The sequence below is a fragment of the Dermochelys coriacea genome, chromosome 17 (assembly GCF_009764565.3).
Source record: "Dermochelys coriacea isolate rDerCor1 chromosome 17, rDerCor1.pri.v4, whole genome shotgun sequence".
NCBI classification, from domain to species: Eukaryota; Metazoa; Chordata; order Testudines; family Dermochelyidae; genus Dermochelys; species Dermochelys coriacea.
Window position 1 is genome coordinate 19,170,787 of NC_050084.1, and position 22,546 is coordinate 19,193,332.

The 22,546-nt window shown below is 46.5% G+C and overlaps 1 protein-coding gene across 5 annotated transcripts in view; it reads left to right on the top strand.

Moving 5' to 3' along the window:
- SH2B2 (SH2B adaptor protein 2) overlaps positions 1-22,546 on the top strand; it is a 67,651-nt gene that overhangs the window by 21,367 nt on the left and 23,738 nt on the right. For 3 of the 5 annotated variants that reach the window (XM_043499689.1, XM_038375275.2, XM_038375274.2), the window contains exons 2-3: positions 12,630-13,517; positions 21,878-21,979. In XM_043499689.1, the coding sequence (XP_043355624.1) occupies positions 12,657-13,517; positions 21,878-21,979 (963 nt within the window). In that variant the 5' untranslated portion in view covers positions 12,630-12,656. Of the gene's footprint in view, positions 1-5,663; positions 5,669-10,247; positions 10,331-12,629; positions 13,518-21,877; positions 21,980-22,546 lie in introns of those variants that run through there. The other 2 variants (XM_043499690.1, XM_043499691.1) reach the window with 2 other exon arrangements.

Sequence of the window (22,546 nt, forward strand, 5' to 3'; positions counted from 1 at the left end):
TATGGCTCAAGGAGTCTAGTCTAGCTATCCTTAGCCAATTAGTGCAATGCAGGCTCCTCTACTGAGAGCAAGAGCGGTGCCATTGGCTTAATAGGGGTCTGAACAGAATACCTAAGGGTCTCTGATAGATATACAATACAGCCCCACTTAACCAGCATGTAGGGATCAGTAGCAAACATCTGAGACTCTTGAGCAATGTTGTTGTGCTTTTGGTAACTAGCAGTTTCTGTTTGAGCAGGAAATTCAGGCTAATGGGATTAGGGCCACATGCGTTTAGGTCTGGGAGTGTTGGTGCAAAATGGCCAGTGCTGTGGGGTCTCACACACGAACTCATTGTTTTCCAGGACAATAGTGCTGCTCAGAGTTCCTGCTTTTAAACACACCACTCCATTTGCAGAGCTGGAGTAAGTGGGGTGAGGGGCCGTTGAAATCAGTGGTACTTACTCCTGATCTGAATCTCACATGCTGTCCCTTGCACTGTGTAGTTCCTTTGATCAATGGTTAATAATTGGTCACTTAATCTGCTGGCTCTTTATTAATAATCTTCTTTCACTGGAAACACAGACTCTCTCTGAGCGGGATATGCCATGAAATGTCGGTGAAATGTAATGAAACTGGCCCATTTTCCAAGTTGCCTGCAGATGTTTCACCACTTCTGGTCCTCAGGAGACCAGCATGGGGTGGGTGGTGCATGTAGAACTATCCCAGCCCAGCGAAGCTGGCAGAGAGATTTGGCAATGGAACCATTTCATTGGGCTGTGAGAATGCTTAAGAAACTGGATTCTGGACCTAAGTATTAAACCTGCTTTTTAATAGGAGCCACTTGACTCTTGCTCACTGAGCATATGACAGCTAATGTGGATTCTTCTGTTCCTGCGTTCTTTTTCCTAGCAGTGCTCAGAAGGAGGGGAAAGTGCTGCACTCCATCTACCAGGGCAATACAGGTAGCGGCTAGGATGCCTTGCACTTCTGTAGTCCTGGAGGAAACTTGCTATTAATGAACTGGACCATACCTCTCCTTGCAGCCAAAGGACTGGATGGTGATAGGAGGAGGTCTCCTGGCTTTTCTGTCTCTCCTACCTTACCAAAATCACCTTAGGTTGCTTTGGATACCTGCCAATCATAAAGCAAGCCTTGATGTTTGCACAGGTACTGCTGGCACAGAATGGCTACTGTGCACCACCCCAGAAGTGGTCTGCAAAGCTGTCTCTGCCCACCACATGGGGGATACAAAGTTGGCCCTGAGGCTCATTGTGCTGCACAGCTAATGCCCTTAGCCCCTGGAAGGAAATGCCTCGTGTCATTTTTCAAGTTGCACCTCCCTAGTGGGCTCAGGGGAGCCCAGCACGGCATGGCTGGAAGCTCATCTGGGGAGAAGGGGCAGTAAAAAAAAAAAAAAAAAAAAAAAAAAACAATAAGGGGAACCCAGAGCCCCCTGTAGAATGAATTAACAAACCGATCTTCCTCCAAAGAGAGCTAACCCATGATTTTTGAAGCCCACTGTTACTCTATGCCATAGCCCTTCCTGAGGAGCACTGACCTCATGGAACAGTCTGAGAGTGACCAGGTCAGGAACACAAGACCGAGGTGGCTTGGCTGCAAGCACCATCAGATAGTCCTCTGCTGAAGCTATCTACATTCGCGTCAATTAACTGGCTTGTTATCTTTTCATTCCCCAGCACTCCGGCCGCACTGCAAGCCTTGCCTGGCTGTGGGAGCGACCCAATCTACTCCTTCACATTTTTTGCATTTCTCTCCCTCTGTGCTGCTTAGCACCCTGCTTTACATTATTCAGTGCAGTTGCTCAGTAGGCTCCAGGCCCTTTCCCAGTCACTGCAAGGGAGCTCTTTAAAGAGCCACTCACATCAGAAATTTCAGCATTTTGCTTCTTGGCCCTGGGCTCATTGATGCTGGTAAATCCAGAATAAACCGCATTTTTATTTATTTTTTTTTTTTTTAATCCCAAAGTCAAGTTCCTTGATTGACCACAGTCCTCTTGTGATGTTTCTCACCATCTGCCTTGTGGATGCAAGGATGTGTTTAGTGTTCTAGTCCTTTTCCCACATCACTGTTAAAATACTCAGTTCTCAGAAATTATTTCTATGCTCTTGCTTCATTCTTTGCTCTCCAATTCGGTGTGAACATCCTGAATCGGCATCGGGTGTCTTGGTACCGTGGAGATGGGGCTAGTATAAAGAACCAGGTAGCTCTGCTTAGGACCAAAGTCCTGTCTAAGTAGCACTTTCAGCAGATTCTCTTCCAACCATCTTCACTCTGAAGTAAGCTCCTCTCCACCCCTTCATCTATATAAAACTGAGTGGGTGTGTTGTAACCCACTGCTAAATGTGTATTGCAAATCCCCATGCCCAATCCACAGAGGATAGGAATCCATTACAGTGCCGCCTTTGGAGCCTCGGTTCTGTAGCGCAAGCAATAGCAGCTCCTGCTTTTAGCTCTGGAGGTGCCTGGTTCAGTCCTTGGTGCGTTGGCCAAGATGGCAGCTGTCGGGGAAGAAAAGGGGTTTAGCTACGAACACCACTTACAAGTATTTGTGCAAGCACAATGCAGAGAAACCTAATTCTTTAATGTGGGTATATCTAGAAGTAACAAGACAATCATACAGATTGAATATTAGGAAGTGTACTTCCTAGAGCTGAGCTCTGCTAGACTTTCCCTGGGAAAGTGGTTGATGTCTCTCAGAACTGGGCTGAGCCTTGGGAAATGCATTGTAGGAAAGAATCCTAGGGTTGGGCTGAATAATCTACTTCGTCTCTTCCATCTGTGTGATTTTTAGGATCAGTCAATAGAAGGTGCAACAAAATGGATGTCTGATCAGTGCTGTTGTTCCCCTGGTCTTGAGGTTTTCTGGAGTGCCAGTGATGTAGCACTCCTGTTCCTCAACTTGCTTGAAGCATTGATGGGTCATTTTCCCTGTGAGGTCCTGGCTGCTTAGTGATCTGTTCATGGATCCAGAGTCAGTCAACCAAGTGACAATCATCCATCAAGTAGACCTGTCTTCAGTTGTCAGCCAGGGGATGGCGAAGTAAGGAATGGGTCAGAAATTGGACAAAGCTCCTTCTGTGGTTAAGGTGGGAAAAGAGCTCTCGCAATTTGTGACCTGGTCATACAGCCTGGATCTAGCTGATGGAAAATCAACCTGACAAAGAATTGTTCAGCTGTCAGCCCTTCTCAGCATCAGTGATGGAGGAAGAAAGATACAAACATGGGCCACAATAATGGTACCAAATAGGGAGTCTGAGGGTCTCGGTTCAGGACTTTCTATAAAGAGAGGAGATGTGATGTGTTTTTGGAAAATTCAGATTAAAATTCCATAGCACGCAAGGTGTGAAACCAAATGTATTGGTGCTGTTTAATTTTATGCAGACTGTACTCTGGTGGGTCATGCATCTTCTGTTGTTGTAACTTTTGTGTAGTTTCAAAAAGTCATGGATACAAAAATGGAACAAAAGACATGACAGAAATCCAGCCCAAGAAATTAACGGGCTGACGCTAAAATCCTGGCGTTGGTATGAAAGACCTGTAGAACATCTTGGGAACAGGGGATAAATAATATCTTAACAAATAGTGCTACTTCGGGTCAGTTTTTTTCCTTGGAAACCGAGCTAAATAAGCCCTATAAAAAAAACGGCCATGTTACCAAGTCGGATACAAGATCAGTAAATCCTTAAGGTGAATCATGTTGGGAACTTTCAGATGGGGCTCCTTAGTGGCTTTATGAAAAATCAATAATACTTTTGCATGGTCATAATCATAAAACAAATGGAATTTATGGCCTCTGACAAGACCATGTTTCCCAAGATATAAGGCAGAGGTGGAATAACCCAAGCAATAAACTTAACTAGGTTCTGAGGAGGAAACACTTTTTTTTTTTTCTCCTCCCTCTTGCATGCCTCACTGGCCTTGAGTCTGGGTTGGGAATTTTCAAAGGTGCCTACAGGAATTAGGTGTCACTCTGAATTAGGTACCTTTTTAGTATCCATTTAGTATCCCGATTTAAAGTAACTTTTGAGGTGAGCAACTTTCTATCCCATTTGCTAATGATGGCAAGCCCCCAAACATCCAGGACTAGGAAATAAATGATCCCAACATGCCCAAGTAGCTGTCTCGTACTCCAGAACTGTAAATATTTTCTTCATTTACTAAAAATAAATGTCCCATCATGAATAAAATCTGCCTAAGGCCATGCTCTTTCTGGTGTTCAAAATGACTAAGTAATTTGACGTACAAACAAATAACCCTTTTATTGTCATTAGTCCACCTCCTGGTGTGTTTTCTCCCAGCTAGCGTAACAAACAAACAGGATAACAGACACGTTAATGGAAGTTAATCTCTGATTAATTAGTAGAAGGTTTTTATTGTTCTCCTCCTGCTTTCCCAACCTCTCACTCCCCTTCCAAAGGGGTTGGGGGAAGGGTGCAGCTAATTGTCAGATGAGCAGCCAATGAACTGGGCACCGGTGGAAGAGCATCTCATTTGTATATTGAGGCATTCCCCATGATTTCTCTCTCTAGTCTTTTCCCCCGCGCCCCCCCCCCATCTGCAGCAGTTGCCTGGAAGGGTAATTGCACAGAAAGCTAAGACCTTCCTGACTGGACCAGGGCTAAGGAAGGCCGGTTTGTCTTGGCCTTTCTACACAGCACCTCATTGCCACTTGATGGCTCTGTGATAGTCAATGTGAGGGTAGTTGCACCCATCGCACAAATCATTATCATAGTCTGCACTAATTGGTGCCATGTTAGCAAATACTGCAGAGAGGGCGAGGACCGACAGGACGATGGAGATAGAATTTACCTCTTGCCACTAGGTGGGGTCCTTCCAGGACAGCTGAGACCGATCAGCCGTGTGGTGCATGGGAAGCCTTCATGGTCGATCCCGGGGCTCTGCCTCTTTTGTGGCTAAACTGAGGAATTTGTTCTCCGAGAAAAAATTGCCCTAAACCAGAACCGTTTTTCTTAAGTCCACCATAAGCCTCAAGGGAAGGCAGATCTAAATTGTACTTGTGTTGGACATTGCTTCAAGATGGGCTTGAGTTGCTACATTTGGATCCAGCCTTCCTCAAAGTTGTGGGGGCTTTTGAGCTAGTTCTGGTTCGGAGTCATCTCGAGTTCTGCAAAACCCATTTCATCTCTCCCACCCTATCAATCCTTGCCCAACTCCTGAGGTGGCTGGGTCCAGCGCACCAGTTCCAGGGATTTCTTGGAAGCTTGCGTTTGACAGGTCTCTGCTCGGCAGTTCCACTTCAGTGGCTCCATCAACAGGCACTGGGTCTGCCTGCAAGGCATTTCCTTGGCACTGTGTAGATAACGTTAAATAAAATCCTTTATACCTTTCCCCTTTCTCTCTAATTCATCCATCTGGCACTTGGATCTCCCTGGGGCAGAGAGAGTGGGATTGTATAACTGAGGTGATAAAAGGCTGTTGTATTTATTGCTTCCTGAAAACAGAAGGTATTACTGCTGACCTCCTTTGCCTATACCCACTGTCTGTGGGAAGCTGTTATTCTAGTGAATGGAACTTCTTCCAAACTTGTCAGCAACTTAAAAAATCAATAGAGTTCCCAGCAATCGATGCTGAGTTTCTAGCCAGCCCCGCTATCACCCTGCCATTGTGTGCTGTGTTTTGTGGACAAAGCTCCTCTCCGAGCCCAGTGTGCTGCTACTAGGGTGGAAATATTAATAGCCTCAGGTGCATGCTTGTTGGAGCACTCTGCGCTGGCTGTTTTTGGGTGTTAGCAGAGGGGTGGTAGCTGCAGGACTTTTCACCCAGCTGCAGTGCTCTTCCCCACTGCCTGTGGGCTGGCAGTGTGTCCAGGGCATGGCGAGATTCCTGCTGTATCTCAGATACTGCAGTGATCAAATCTCCCATTCTTCTCAGATGAATAAAAAAAGATAAAAGAAAAGGAGTACTTGTGGCGCCTTAGACTCACAAATTTGAGCATAAGCTTTTGTGAGCTACAGCTCACTTCATCGGATGCATTCAGTGGATTTCCACTGAATGCATCCGATGAAGTGAGCTGTAGCTCACGAAAGCTTATGCTCAAATAAATGTGTTAGTCTCTAAGGGCCACAAGTACTCCTTTTCTTTTTGCGACTACTGACTAACATGGCTTTTACTCTGAAACCTAAAAAAAGATAGACTCGTTTCGTATGAATAATAGTGCTGAGAGAAACGTGCCAGTCTGATGGGACTACAGACCAAAATCCTTTCTCTATGAAGCAATAGGACACACCTGTATAGTGCCTTCTGTTGGATGATCTCAAAGCTGAGACCTGGAGTAGTGGGCAGGCCCGAGTCCCCTCTCACCCCTACTCGCCCCTGAGGAAGTAGCTGGACTGTGGTACGTTCCCCTGGAAGGGGGGGAACATGGAGTGCAGCATAGCTGGAGGGCTGTGTCCCGAAGAGGCTGCCGCGCTCCTTGGAGTGACGTGGGTCCTGGAGCAGAAGTGATGGTGGCAAGACATCACCCGAAGAGGGCGCACTGGCAAACAGAGCTAATTCCCAGAACAGCCAGCAGGAGGTGCCGCCATGGTGAATGAACCCCGTCACACAGTTGCTCAGCAATGAGCTCTGCGCCCTATGTAGAGCTTTACAAAGTGTGAATGCAGATTCCAGGGTGACAACCAGCGTCCTAGCAGCCCACTAGACAGGTCCAACATCCTGAAGCATCTCGGTCTATAAAATTACTTCAGTGTCTGCTCCCTCCAAGACCAAACAATGCTGAAAACTGGGCCAAGCCAATGAATAATTCACTTCTCGCCTGGTTCACTTGACTTGTTAGAGAATCTTAAATACATGGAATAATTTCTTATAATTCACCTGGGATAACCTCTGAGCTGCTATTGGCTCCTTCCTTTGCTCTCTCTTCTGTATGGTGGCTGCTCCTCTCCTGGGGGCTAGGTGGTGGTGGGGTCACTGTTTGTTAGCACTGCTTCAGTCTCCCTTTCATCTACATTCTAAATGAACGTGGCCTCATAAAAGGGTTCTCCAGTCCTCTTCATGTGAGAACGAAACCCACCTCCCATATCCAAACCCACCACATGGTTTCAGCCAGACACCTGCAGGGGTCAGAAAGGGATTTCTCTTCCCTTCCCCCAGTATAGTCTAATGCTCTTTCCTCTGGAGCATTAGGGATGGCCATGGCTGGAGAAGGGACATTGGATGGGGGAGGCGGGGCAGGGCTCTGGGGTGGCACTGATGCTTGGCAGGCTGGTTCTTTCTCATGTGCTCAAGCTCTAACCAATTGCTGTGCGGGGTCGGGAAAGAATTTTTTCCTGGGGTCAGATTGGCTGTGGAGGTTTTCGCCTCCCTCTGAAGCATGTGTGTGCAGGCCACTTGCTAGGATTATCTTGGTGTATCTCACTTAATCTTTTTCCCGCCATTGCAGGGTGCAGTTTGGTCCCTGCAGTTCTATGCTGGAGGCACATAATCTAGTCTTCTGTGGGGCATAATACATGGGTCTCATTTCAGCTGTTGGGTTAGTGGGCGGGTGCTGGGTGGTGGTCATGGCCAGGAGGTCAGACTAGATGCTCTGGTGGTCCCTTCTGGCCTTAAACTCTGACACTGCTTAGGTCTCAAAATATCCAGTTCTGTCGACCATGGACTGTACTTTGAGAATGGCTGGTCTAGCTGTTTTCTGCCTTTTTGCATCCAAGCTCTGCAACATACTTGCTGGGCGATCTTGGGCAAACTGCTTCCCCGCGCTCTGCCTCCATTTCTCCATCTATAAAAGGGGGATCATGGAATTCTCTGTTGCATTACGGGCAATGTGAAGGTTAATCTATGTAAAACAGTATTCAGACCCTGCTGTTAGTACAAAGTAGGGGTGTGTGTGTGTGTGTGTGCGTGTGTGTGAGATTTCCAGACTTGTAAAGCTGAGAGTCCATTCATTCTTTCTCGGACTGAGGATCCCCATGTATCCACACAGACCTGTACCCATGCATGGCGATGGCTAGTTATGGGTAGGGAGATATTGCAAGCCCATTTTGTTGGGAGGGAGGGTTTATGCCAAAAGGGGCATCTCACTATATTCCCCCATGCCAAAAATCTGCCTTTAGACAGCTCGCAGTCAAATGAAGGCCGCCTCAGCTGTGGGCAAGATTTGCACAGCTGTAGAACTGTGAATGCACCTGCAGAATGGGCTACTTGTCGGTTGCTTTACTCGGGGCACATGTACGTTTGCAGTAGAATTTGGTCTCCCTCCCCATTCCATTCACCCAGGAGCTGCAGCTCCTTCCTGGAATGCTGCCCTGCCGTAGATCCTGACGCTGATGAAGATGAGTGAGAGGCAAGGCTTCCCCGTAATGAAAAGGAATTCTGTGAACACCAGCCATGCAGCTCCAGAGCAGCACTTAATGACTTTGAATCCCCTGCCCAATAGGTGAGAGATTAGCCCAGGTGTGACAATTAATTAATTAATTGCTAGGCTGGCTTAACAAATGAGCATGGCTCTCTTTCCACCAAAGGTGTTGCTCTGTTGGAAGCAGGGACAGTCGCTTGCCCCAGATTGCATCTAGAGGGGTGAGGAGGAGGATTTTTGGCTTCCCTACCAATGAGTTCAGGCAGCAAGCGCCTCGAAATCTATCTAATCCTGCTGCTTGGCTGTCGGGCTGGGTGGACTCTGCATTCCCGATTTTGATCCATGTGACATTCCCTGCCCTTGACGCAGTCCATCCCTGCCATCAATAACAATCAGCATCGGACTCCCTTGCCCTCCCCCCTCAGCTCCTGCTGGCTTGGTTTCCCATCAAATCATTATTAATATTCCTGGGTTCCTCTCTACACCTTGCGCTCCATTGATACTGACGGGGAGCGAGCTGGATTTATAATCTTGGACAAGCCTGTGATTATAAGGCTCGATGCTGTGCAGGGGTCTCTCCCTGGCTTCATTGGGAGTGTCAAACCCAGGGCTTATGCAAATTGGCTCCTTTATCCATAATCATAGGAACAGGTGTGATCTCTTTTAGCTTGTTAGTGTTTGTAAGGTGATCTGGCCACACCATGCCCGTGAAGTTTCACCCTCCATTTTAGATGGGTAGGTAGATAGATAAGTAAACCAAGACACAGAAAGGATAAGTGACTTGCCCAAGATCACATCATGAGCCTGTGTCATGGTAGGGAAAGAGAAGCCTGCCATTCTGACTCCCAGGCCTGTGTGTTAATCTTCAGCACTGTATCGGCAAGAGCTAGTCCAACTCTGGCATTGGCAGCTCTGCTCATCAATGTATAAACCTGGAAGCCCAGCCCAAAACACGTTGCTTTTCTCTGCTCATCTTATCTAGACCACGCCGCTGGGCTTTCTGCCTCTCCTCTTCCTGTGTCAGCTTGGAAGGTTGTCTCTGGCCCAACCAGAAGCACGTTCAGAGGCTGACGCTTATGAGCTTCTGTCTTTGCTCCAAACTTGATCCCACAAGGGATTTTGAAAGGACCCTGCACTTCCCCTGGGGAAAGTGGTTTTACTTTCAAGCTCACTGTTTTCCACCCAGCCTCTGTGGGGACAGATGCTGAGGGGGGTCCAAGCAACAATAAATAAGTGATCACACTTTCTACTCTGGGGATGTGTGGCCAGAGTGTTTAAAAGGTTAAGAATCCTCCACAGATTTTCCAATAAATGGCTAAGCAACTGGTAGAGTCCAGTAGTGTCCTTATTATAGAGGGCTGTAAGCCATGGTTATATCTTCTACTGCTGTGCATACAACCACCTATAGGATGAACTCCTCATGCCCGTAACATTATAGAACACCTATTCAGCATTTATTAACCTTTATTTGCTATAAATGTGCCTTAGCAGAAAGTGTGAGTAACGGGGTGGAGTTGAGGACAAAGCAGATGTATTTACTTTTTTTTTCTTTCTTTCTTTTTTTCCCCTCACCGGGTGATTCAGCTTGTTAGCTTGTGGAATGCTTTCCCCAGGGCAGAGCTAGAAACCTGGTTGAGCCGCACCAGCACTGGAGCGTATGCTGTAAGGACCAGTCCCCTCTAGTCCCACCTGCAGACAGACAATGACCTGACCCTGAGGTTCTTGACCAGCAGTGGCCTGTAGAGTAGAGTTCAATAAAAACAATTGCTGGCAGTTTGCATCGAACCTGCTGACCACATAGGGCTGGCTGGCTCCTCCTTGCTTCAGCTGCTGAATTGCACTGAACAGCAGCTAAAAATATCACATCCTTTCCTGATGCTATTCTTCAATGAAAGCCTCTGCAAGTAGCTACATCAGAGCTGTCAGGCAATTGTGAATGGGAGAGGAGGCGGGACGGCAGGATCCTGAAAGGGAGGGGAGGCCAATCTGGAGGCACACGCTCTTCCTTTTAAGGTACAGTCTGCCAAAAGTTAGAGAGCTCCTGACTTAATGAACCCAGCAATGAAGTGTGAGCTGCACACTTGTTTCCCTTCCCATCCTTTATCTGTCTTGTCTATTTAGTGTGTGAGCTCTTCGGGGATTGAGTATGTATAGCGCCCAGCATGCTGGGGCTGGTGATCTCAGCTAGGGCTTCTAGTCTTTAAACCATGATTTGAGGACTGCAGTAACTCAGCCAGAGGTTAGGGGTCTATTTCAGGAGTGAGTGAAGTTCTGTGACCTGCAGTGGGCAGGAGATCAGACTAGATGATCACGATGGTCCTTTCTGACCTTAAAGTCTATGAATCTACTGTACTACAGATAAAAACAATGGGGTTGTACATTTGTGCAGTGTTGATGGGTTATGCAAGTCAGGTCATATTTTGCAACAGGAGGGATCTGTGTAGTTAGATACATGATGGATGGCTGCAAAAGGCCGTTACAATGGTCCGTTAACTGGATTCATTTGCTGGCCCTACGAGCAATTCTTCATGTTAATTTCTCTAACCTTGCTCATGGTATTGCGCCCTTGACATCTAATCCAAGATGAGAGGTTGAGCGTGTGAGGGAGCTGAAACCACTACAGCAGCCCCTCTCAGTGCCCTGTGTAACTTCAGGAGCAGATGAGCATGGTCATTTCCAGCTAGGATTTAATACTTAGTGGGGCATATAAGGTCCAGGTGTGCTCCTGAGAAGATGAATGACTCCCGCAGGCGGCAGGCCATGCATGTGGATTGGTATCACTCCACCTCCAGCATCAGCAATAGCAGAGGCTGGTTATGTCAGCGGAGTCCTTTAACTTATTTCAGCACAGAAGTGAAAGCAAAGGCTGACTTTTTATGCTTTTTGCAACTGTGCCTGAATTAACAAATGGGGGGTTTCCCTTGTCGCTTGGATGAGACCCTCCCCTCTCCTATTGTTATCCACTGACTCCATCTGTAAAAGATGCCATCTCCCGAAATAATCCCTGCTCCTGGGAGAAAAAAGTAACAGCATTGCAGGAGGGCTCTCTCAAAACAAGGCACTCCACTCCATGCATTTCTCCCTCTGGAGGGAGGATAAGAGAACAAACGTGTGACAGGTGTGTGTAGCCGTGTTACTGAAAGCACTACTGGAAGGCACTTGTACGACAGTGTAAAAACATAGAACAGAACTCTAAATGGATGGAATTTCCTGTTTCCTCGTTCAACTGTGTGGCTCCGGAGGCAGGTTGTGCATAGCTGACTCTCTATGTATGCCCTAACTTTGACTTATACCTCTGAACTCCAAGCAGCTATTTTGTGATTATTTCCCTCCCCCCCCCACCATGTGGTTGGTGGTGTCTGCCTAGCCCTGCTGCATCTGGCTGGGACGTTGTCTGATCTCATACGATACACAGGGCAGGGTCTTAGATAGCGTGCTAATAAGACACATCTATGGAAAAACTTTGCACCACAGGAAGTGATGTTGGTGATTCTGTAGACGACACTCTTCCTTCTGAGTCCGTACTTGTCTCTCCGTCCCAGTCATGATGCTGAGAGAACCATCTGTCATTGTGGAATGGTAGCACTCTTCTTTTAAAAAACTAGACTGTTGATCATTGTGTCCTAGCCAAATTTGTATTTGGTATTTACGTTTTGTTTACCAAAAAAGTCTCTCTTATAGCTTCAGTTGGACACAGTATTCTTCTCTTTCTGCCCTGAAGGGAAGTGTTGTAATTTGCTGTTAAATGGTGGATATGTTCTGCTCCAAAGGTGGATGCATTTCAGTAGTGAGTGAGGTCATCGTGGTGCAGATGATATATACAAGGCCTGGTTTTCAACTGTAGGCCTCTAATTTAAGGCATCCAGTTTCGTATTTTGGGTGTTCATATTGGTATCTTAGCTGTGAAAATGCTGATGTGAGCACCCAGATGTGAAGCAGGATGTGCTGACTAAGATACCAATGTTCTAAAACCTGATTCCCACTATCCCACCACCCTGCAAAGCCCCGTGGGATCCTTGGGGATCATAGCCATTAGTCAGTGGTCTTAAGACATGGAATATCTTAAGGCTAGAGTCTGAAGTGATGTGATCATAGAGGCAGAAATAAGGTTGCACTAACCATAGTTTTGCACGCTTTCTAGACATGGTGAAATGTTGTGACTGCAGCTGTTTAAAATGTTATATACCATCAATTGTCCTTGTTTTTCTTGTGGATTCCCTTGGTCATGGATAGTTCTGCAGTGGGGGTGTGTGTGTGTTTGGAATTCTTTATTTGAACTGTCATTAACTTTCTGTTTGATTTGTCTTTGCAGTTTGCTGGTAGGTGGAATGGGACAGTCATGAATGGTGATGCCCTTTGCCAAGAGTCTTCCTCCCAGCTTCCCGACTGGAGGGAATTCTGTGAGCTCCACGCCCAGGCTGCCGCGGTGGACTTTGCTCAGAAGTTCTGCCAGTTCCTGAGGGAGAACCCCCATTACGATACCCCGGGGGCTGAAACCTCCTTCTCCCATCACTTTGCTGCCAATTTCTTGGACATCTTCAGCTTGGAGGTCAGTAGGGTGTTCATGTCCGACTCCCCAACCAAGTACAACATAGTGCCCTTTGTGGGGCTACAGAACTGTCACATGCCTTACGGCCGAGACATCCTCCAGAGGAAAGAGGAGACCTCCACAGAATCCCTGGACAGCATGGACAACCCTGTGAACTCCAGCCGATATCTGAGCCCATCCCAGCAGGTTCAGGTCCATAAAGTTTCTTCCTACGGCCACTCTCGGAGTTCAGAGGACGTCTCTGTCCATGCTACTTCCAAGCCGAAATTCAAGAAAGGTTTCTCCTTGAGGAATATGAGCCTGTGTGTGGTGGATGGCATGAAGGAGATGTGGCACAGGAAGTCCTCTCCGGAGCCAGGCGTGGAGGCCACGCAGGGTGGCAGGAGGTCAGAGAGAGAGCACTGTCCCTCTGTGATCAAGGAACACAATGACACGAGGGAGAGATGGACTCACAAGCTGCGGCTGTCAAAAGTCCAGTCTTCCAAGGTGGAACTGGTGGATATTCAGAGGGAGGGCACCCTCCGCTACATGGTGGCGGATGACACAAACTGTGTGGGTAGCTCTCAGTGGCAGAAGTGTCGGCTGATGCTCAGGAAGGCTGTTAAGATGGAGGGGGAGAGGTTCCTGCTGGAGTTTTATGTGCCACCAAAGGTAGGTCTTGTAGGTTCTTCATGGCTGAGCTTCCTATCTATATTGACTTGCTTGGCCGCAGGCTGCAGAATTTATAGATGTGACGCTCCTTGCCCCGAGAAGCCATAGATCCCAGCTGACACGTCTTCAAGTTGCGCTTCATCAGAGCTCCAGACGGCCGTGGCAGTTTTACAGCTCTCTGCTGGGCTGGTGTACTGCTTCCCGGTGATGGGTGTTGCTCCTCTATTGTTTCAGATGGTCTATTTTAATCCTCCACCTCCTGGTCTTAATCCACTCTATGGGATGAAGTGTAATTCAGTGGTTTTGCTTATTTTGTCTGTGCCAAACTCTCCACCAAGTTTCTGACAATGTTACTGTCGGCTCAGACTTCTTGATGCCCAGTGCTCCTAGTTCGTTATCCATCTTGTAGGTCTTTGAAGTGGATTTGAATAGGGATTGGAGGGGGTTTTTCCCACTACCAATGTGCCTTACCCCAGAACTGGAAGATCCACCTCCTAGGGGTGAAAGAGGAATTTAGTATCCCTAATTACAGAATCATAGAACTGGAAGGGACCTCAAGAGGTCTTCTAGTCTAGTCCCCTGCTCTCGAGGCAGGACTAAGTATTATCTAGACCATCCCTGACAGGTGTTTGTCTAACCTGCTCTTAAAAATCTCCAATGATGGAGACCCACAACCTCCCTAGGCAATTTATTCCCATGCTTCACCACCCTGACTGTTAGGAAATTTTTCCTAATGTTAATCCGTTCAGTCACTGGCCTCTAAGTTAAGACTGAAAGCAAAAGGGCCAGTTGAGGCAGGCACAGCTACTGGAGCTGTCAGTGAGCCTTTTATGATAGTGACGCTTCCCAAATCCATCACTAAGAAAGGATGGCCTAGTAGTTAGGGTTCTAGCCTGGGAGTTGGGTGACCTGGCCCCAATTGCTCTGTCACCAGCTTCCTTACCAGTTCCCCTCCCCAAGCCATCCAGTCCCTCAGGGACTCAATCATTCCTGTTTGAGTGCTACTTTGTCTGGATTTTAGGGACAGGGTCTGATTTCAAATAACACGAAACACTGAAGGCATCCATCTGCACCTGCCTAGTGACCCTGTCTTGGGATTCATGTAATGCACATGATTTGTACCCCAGTCAGCCATGCTTAAAGCTTGGGTTTTGTTTTGCCTCATGTAGACGGGAATCAGACTGGTAATCCTGTTACAGGGGTGTAACATGACTCCGTAACGTGGATTGGTTCCTGTCTACACTGGCAAGAGCAAGCTGAGTTATTCCTGGTTGGCCAGGGTGCTATCATGCAAATAATACAATGCAGTATTTTTTTCTTTCTGGTGGTGATGAGCCACATGTCATCTTTGCTGTTGTGATCACTGCCATCTTGGTGTGAGCTGTAGCTCATGAAAGCTTATGCTCAAATAAATTTGTTAGTCTCAAAGGTGCCACAAGTACTCCTTTTCTTTTTGCGAATACAGACTAACACGGCTGCTACTCTGAAACCTGCCATCTTGGCTGACACTAAAGATTGAGCCTGGGACATCCAGAGATAAAAGCATGAGCTGTTCTTGCTTGAGCTAAAGAGCCAGTGCTACAGTCTGGGGTATAAAAGCCTCGTTACCTCTGTCGATCAGGTATCAAGAGGGCCCTGTAACTTGCGCTCTTATGTGTTAGGAACAAAGCGTGCGTGACTCTCTATAGCTTTCTATCCTCTTGCTATTTCTTCTCTTGTATCAGCCATGTGGGCAGTCTGTTAGTCAGCCCAGCGTTCGGGTGAACTCGGATCCCAGCGTTTACCCGGCAGGAGACTAAAGCCAGGAGCTGTCCCAATACACCAGTGAACTGCTTTCTAGCAGCTGTTAACCTGCAACATACAGGAACCTCCTCTAACCTTTCATTTCTGCTGGGGAAACGTCTCCCCACCTCCCTGCTCATTAGCTGCGAGGCTAAAGAAAGTTCTGTCAGGTGCTGCTCACTGAGCTGTGCTGACCAGTCACCAACTGGATGTCAGGGATGTAAAAATAGCTTGTGATGGGCCTGAGCAGTCTTGAGTTTTCTCAGCCCATTAGCACTGTCACTCACGCTTCAGACGTACGTAGTACAGAGCCATATAGGAAGGCAACTTGTGAACCCCGCACCCATGTTTTTGACAGGTTCGGTTTCTCTGTACCGCTAGGTAACTGTGATAGGGGATAAAGGACTCCAGCCATGCCCTCTTTCCTGCCCTCAGGATAGTAGATTTCGCCTAGAGATGGGCTAAAATTGGAACCTCAATTCCTGACCCTTTTTTAGTTTAATCAAAATTGAACCTCTGCTCATGCATAGGAAATAGCATTGGGAACATTGTGAGGGGTGTAGAATTGAGTAGCTGCTTCAGCATTTCTGTAGCTTCTCTACTGTGATCCTTTGAGAGATGCTCAGACACCTTTATGTGAGAAATTTGGTGGCTTTGATTAAATGGAATCCAGTCCAAACCTTCCCTAGTTTTGCCTAATCAAGCCCAGCTTCCTTGGGCAATTGTCAGTGACATCATCCTGAAGAGAGAGAGTTTCAGTACATAGCCAGTAGCTGCCTTGGCCATTGGAGACTTGTAAGGGTCCCGCAGGTCAAGCAGGTAGTGATAAATCGGTAAGTGGCACTCTTTCCTCCCTCACCCCTGAATCAGTGCTGAATCAATACCCCAGGACGGCTTTAAGAGACTGCTGCTGGAGGTGCTCTCTTTCAGGTGAGAAGCAAAGCCAAGGTCTTAAACGCTTTTGATTACCAGTGGTCCCAGGGCACTTTGCAGCAATAATTATGCTGCCTCCAATGTTCTAGGCAAATCCAACTTTCTATTCAGCTTACTTAACTGCTGGGGAATTTTCACCTGGAAAAGTGTTATTCACTTCTTTTCCAAAAGTGGTGTGCCGTGTTCCTGTGCGCTGTTAAACAGCTGCAGTGTTTCATTCCAGCACTGGCTGCATTCAGAGGTGGATGAAGTGGTTCTTGTGTATAGTTTGTGGAGCAGTGGGTATGTCTGTAAAGTGCTGTCGCATCCAGTGGGATGAATGGGGCTAAAGAAATGTAAGGTGATGAATCTCTCTCTGGCATTTAGGCTTGCTCACACCCCCTTTCCCCCCCCCATAACATTTCAATGAGAGAGAAGAAAGACTTCAGTGTCCTCTGCCAGGAGCATTCTAGCCCATATAGTAAATATTGTTGATGAAGTGAGCTGTAGCTCACGAAAGCTTATGCTCTAATAAATTTGTTAGTCTCTAAGGTGCCACAAGTACTCCTTTTCTTTTTGTTTCCTCTTTTGTAGCACACCTTCCCAAATGATCTTCTCAGTTACTTACCTTCCTGAATGTTTGTTTATTTATCTCTTTCTTCCCTGCACTCTTTTCCTTCCACAGGGTCCTAAAGAAAGCTTCAGAAAAAGGAGCTAGCTACTGTAGATTCATTATGCAATTTAATATCTATCTACCTACCTGCATGTCCCTCTTTACCATCAAGTATCTGAGCATCTCACAAACATGGCAGAGAATTATTATCCCAACTTTAGAGTTGGGGACACTGAGACACAGAGACTGAATGATCCACATTATGGAATGGCCCCATATGGTCCCCATCATTACAGTATCTGGGCCCCTTGCTGTCTTTAATGTACATACCCTCACAGCACCCCTGTAAGGCAGGGAAGTGCAATTATCCTCCATTGTACAGATGGGAAACTGAGGCGTGGGAGAGGCTAAGTGTCTTGCCCAAGATCACACAAGAGACCATGGAAGAGCAGGGAATTTACCTTGGGTCTCTCAAGTCTCAGGCTCATGCCCGGACTGCTGGACCACCCTTCCTGCTGAGATTAAAAAAAGAAATCATACACTGCATTTAAAATTAAGTTCTTACCTGTGGAGATGCATTAATTTTACTTAGCATGCATGTTGCACTTTTTCTCTTCAAAGCACTATAGAAACATTAACTAATGCTTCCAAGTAGATAAATTATGCAGATGAGGTAGTCATTACTAATTAAATCTTAGGTTACTAAATATAATTTACTTTGTGCCATTTATGTTGTTGGATTTTGTATTTCATTCATCTTCCACAGTGGAACTGGGCTAATCCCGTTCACTAGTCATTTTCTATACTAAATCCCTGATCCAAAGCCTATCAAAGTCAGTGGGAATCTCCCATTGATCTGAAATGGACTTCAGATCAGGTCCTTACTCTTGTTGTACTCGGGCTTACAACTTGGCAGAGGAATGTTTACGTTCAATAAAAATTGTGTGTGTGTTAAGAGAGAGAAATATACACCCTTTAGGAAGATATTTGAGTCCAATATAAACTGTTCCTCACAGTGTAGTAACCTGAAATTGAGTTGGAGGAAAAACACCCATGTATATACCAGATCAGAACACATGGAAAAGCCATTAGGGTGAAACCATTTATAGTGTCTGAATTCTGGGTGTCATCAAACATGTGAAATATCTGGTTTCCATTCACTGACTTCTAATCTTTCTAATGTCCCCTAGAGAACTGGAGACCAAGTGAGAGGGTTTGTTTGTTTATTTAATAAATTAATTTTAACTGCATTACCTTCCTCCCCATCCCCAGCTCCCTACCCTCTGCCCCAGAGTCTTTCTGCACTAGCAGTTAGGGCATGAAAGATGCATAGCTGGCACTGGCTCATCTGGGAGCAGTGCTTGTGAGTCTATGCACAGATTGATACAGCCATAGGTTTAGCTGGAGCAGTAACTGCTGTTAAGCAATATTATAGCTGGTAATAGATATTTTTTTCAGGTTTGTTTTTATCTCCCCTTTTTAAAAAATCAATGTTAAAAGGACCTCTTAAGTGCTTTTTATGGAAACAGTGTTGTCTTTTATTGTTATCGTTACACCCTCCTGAAATCTTTCGCTTAAATTTCTTTCCCTAATGAGATCTATCTTCATTTGTCAAATGTTCCTGTATTTTCACGCCCAACAAACCCTTTGAGAGGCACTGATGTGTTAACCTCGCTTTCTTGTACATTTGTGGGAAGAGAACTTAAACTTTTGCTTCTGAGAGTGCACAAGACCACACTACTTTGTTTTTGTGGGGGTCCTTCAAAAATGGGGACTAATTGGGTTTTCATTTAAAAAAAAAAAACCCTTTCCAGTGGATATTGTACTTTCTGGCAAAGTTAGGTGTGTATATATTTTCCCAAAGTAACAGTGATTGAAAACCGGAAGGGAAATTAAATGTGCTTCAAGTACCTGGCAGCAGTCCATCTTACCTTTTGGTATTATATGAGCAGTTTTGATGGTGATTCAAAGTACAAAAACCTCCGTTGCCTGCCCCCATTTATTCCTATGATGAGTCTCTGAGCAAGCCCTAAAACCGCAGATCAGGCATAGGGCCTGATCCCTCAAGCGTTTAAGCAGGGAGTAACTTTACTTACCTGGGGAGTTCCATTGACTTCTGTGGAACTACTCACATGTGCCAGTGTTTTGCAGGGCTGGGAACTCGGTGAAGACTCCCACTGTTGGCTCTTTTGTCTGCTGTTCCCAAGAAGAGTCAGAGCAAGTCTCTTCTTCCTTCTACCCCTCAGAGCTCGTGTCATATTTTCTTCCCTTTAAACAGCTGCTTCCTCTTTTCTGATCTGCCTCTGGTCAAAAATAAAAAAAAAAAAAAACCCAGCCCAGCAGCTTCTGCAAATTCATTGCTTCAAAACAAGCATTAGAGGACCGTTTATGGGAGCCGCTGAGCTGGTGCAGTGGTCCTTGGCTCCGTGGGTGCTCAGCACTTCTAAAGATCAAGGTCCTTCATTCATTTGGAGTCTTGCAGTGAAAGTAACTTGGTCAGAAACTCCCAGGCCCAGCTAAACGAAATCTTGGGGGAAGGGAAAGACAGCTCTTGGTCCCTGTTTCACAGCAACACTGATTTACAAAATGAGAACAGAACCCTTAATTAGTAACCTGTAGCATTATGAAGAAAAGGAGTACTTGTAGCTCACGAAAGCTTATGCTCAAATAAATTTGTTAGTCTCTAAGATGCCACAAGTCCTCCTTTTCTTTTTGTGGATACGGACTAACACAGCTGCTACTCTGAAACCTGTGGCATTATGCGCATCATGAGCCTGTTTCTGTCGTCAAGGGGTCTGGAGGCACTTGGGATAACTCATAGGTTTTCTGATGATTATGTTGCCTTTCTATTCCTTATCTAGATGCTTGCTTTGAATTCAAGTGCACAGCTTCAGGGAGGATTAGCCAGTCTGTCTGTCTAGTTAAGAGAGATTCTTGCTTCCAAATCCCTAACTGTGATAATTCTAGGGGCCAATTTACTAGAAATCTGGGGATTGTTGCTCAAATGTGCTACTAGACAAGCTTTTACTAATAATCATGTTGCATTTGTATAGGACCTTTCATTCCGAAGAGTTGCATATATTTAGAGCCCAATCCTGCAAACACTTGCTACCAGTTATAATGTTTACTAGTGGCCGTACATCCATTGGTTTCATGGGAGTAAGTACTGCACTTGGTAGCAAGTGTTTGCACAGTCAGACTTGATGCCCACTGCTGTACCACTCGGGGACTGGGAGCTTTGAAATAGACTTCAATGGAAGCAGGACTGAATTGTCTTCAGCATACAGCACTGTGGAAATTCAACCATCTCTAGGGTGGAGGGCAACAACCAACCATAATACACCTGTGAGGGGAAGGTAAGTATTTAGGAGATAGAGGAAACTGAGACACAGTCAAGTCACTTGTTCAAGGCCAGACAGCGCATCACTGGGAGAGCTGGGAATATAACGCAGGAGTCCTGACAGTATTGTCTGCTCTTAACCCTTATACATGCTCCCTCTCCCTATTAAAAAGGAGACACCACAAATCTGGAGCTGAGATACACAGCAGCTTATTATTTATCTTGCCCTTAAGTGTGCAAAGTGCTTAGCATGCATCAGGTTGCATGTCTGTTACCAGGGCTGCAGAGGCGTATAGAGACCATCCCATTGCCCAAAGAGAGCAGCATTTATGTCTCTGAAATCGCGTGTTCTTGTCTATTGGCTTCCAGTGGTGGGGACAGGAGGAGAAGGTTCACTTTGAAAGTGTCTTCCACTGCTTAGTAAAGAGCCTTCATCACGGAGCTCTTTATAGACCTAGGAAACTCATCTGTCCACTGAAACACAGCTGCTTCTGGGGTGGGACACAGGAGCTGCCCAACAGTACACTGGGACATAGCACTGTACAACAGGAAACAGAGGAGAAATACACTATAGCTTGTTTTACTCTAGGGGGCTGAAATAAAGAAGACCAGCAAAAGTGCAGCTTTGGCCGTGTAAATTACAGCCACACCAGGAGTGCTTTGCCAACGCAGCATTCCAGTACAGCTACATGCAAAGCACTCCTGGTGTAGAGCTGGTGTAAATTTTTATCCCCACTCTACAGGTAAGGACACAGGGGCATGGAGAGATTAGATTATAAAGTCCTTTGGGGCTGGGACCGTGCTCCCTTTTGTGTTTGTACAGAGCCTAGCACATCTGGAGTATCTTCTCGTGTGCAGCTTCAATTGCCAATCACTCTCTTCCCCCCAGTGGACAAACTGGCCTTGCTGAGGTTTGTAAACCCGTCTCTGGCATCTGCTGCTGGGGATGGGTGTGAGGAAAGATGTGACTGAGTCTACATGAAAGAATTTTAGCAGCAGATTCCCACTGCTGCTGCAGCAAGTTCAGCTGTTTCAGGGGGTACCCTGGGGCGGGAACCTCTTGTTGGGGTGAATCGGGGTAACTCAGTTGACAGCAGTGGAGGATCTCAACCCCCGTGCAGTCGAGGCTCTGGCACACTGTGTTGAAAAGCTGCATCCACACTAAAGCTCTTACTGATACAGCTGAGCCGGTGGCAACCCCAGTGGGAAACTTTTTGTCAAAATTCCCTACAATAGACAAAGCAGATGCGTCTTCACTTACCTATTGAAGTGCCTCTCTCTCTTCCAGATAAACTGGCACATCCCTCATCCAGCTGCCCTTTCCTGGCTCTGCCTCCTCTTGCCTTTTGTGCATGCTAAATATTTCCTTGATCAGATAGCATTATTTCCTCCCATGCATCTTAATGAGAGAGAGAGAGATTTAAAAAAAAAAAAAAAAACCCAGAGACATTAATGTAGTCGGCAGAGCTGGAATGTCAGAAGGCGCTGAAATAAGCAAGCGGGTTGGCAGTGAAATACGCTAACTCTCCTATCTTCCACTGAGGCGTCTCTTGCCTTAATTAAAAGATCTTGGAGTGATCAGGCGCGTGAGGGAAATCTTTTAATAACTGCACAGACTGGGGAGGGAGCTTGCCTTGCTGTGAGCTAGGCTGAATCATCCATTGGGAGAACTTCTATTCTACAGGCACTGTTCATTCCTTTTATTTCTTCCAGGTTTCCAAACCTAAGGTCAGCATTCCACTCTCAGCCATCATTGAGGTCCGGACAACCATGCCTTTGGAGATGCCGGACAAAGACAACACCTTTGTGTTGAAGGTAAGGCTGCTTGGCTAATAAGGCACCCTGGATGCCTTGAGACTGTACTGAACCCACCAAAGCTTTGGGCTTCTCCTCCCAACTCCCCAGCAGCCAGTGACTGCACAGATCTGCTGCCTGTACTCTTCCCTCCCGTCACATGGTGAGGTGACTGAGGGAGGAAGGGAACTTTGCGTCCATGGCATGTATCCTCTTCCCTGCAGAAGGCTGGCACCAATCAGCTGTGCACCAGGCCACTGCCAGCTGTTTGCCTGAAGATCCTCTAGTGCTTTAATCCACCCCTGAATGTAGCATACACGTATAATATTAACATTCAACTGCCCTGTTGCGTTTGTCTTGCTTCTCCTCCTCCACAGCCATCTTTATGGAGTGTGGAAGGGGCAGATGCGCTGATATCAGTGCTGGACTATGGATATTCTTAAGGTATGTCTACACAGCACACTAACCCCTTGGCTGTGGGACTTGGGTCCACACCTGAGTGTTCATGCTTCATTGTAAACCTGGGTTTACGTTGGCGGGATCTGGGTCTCCCAGCCATGCTAATGCTTCCATACTACACCTTGCAGA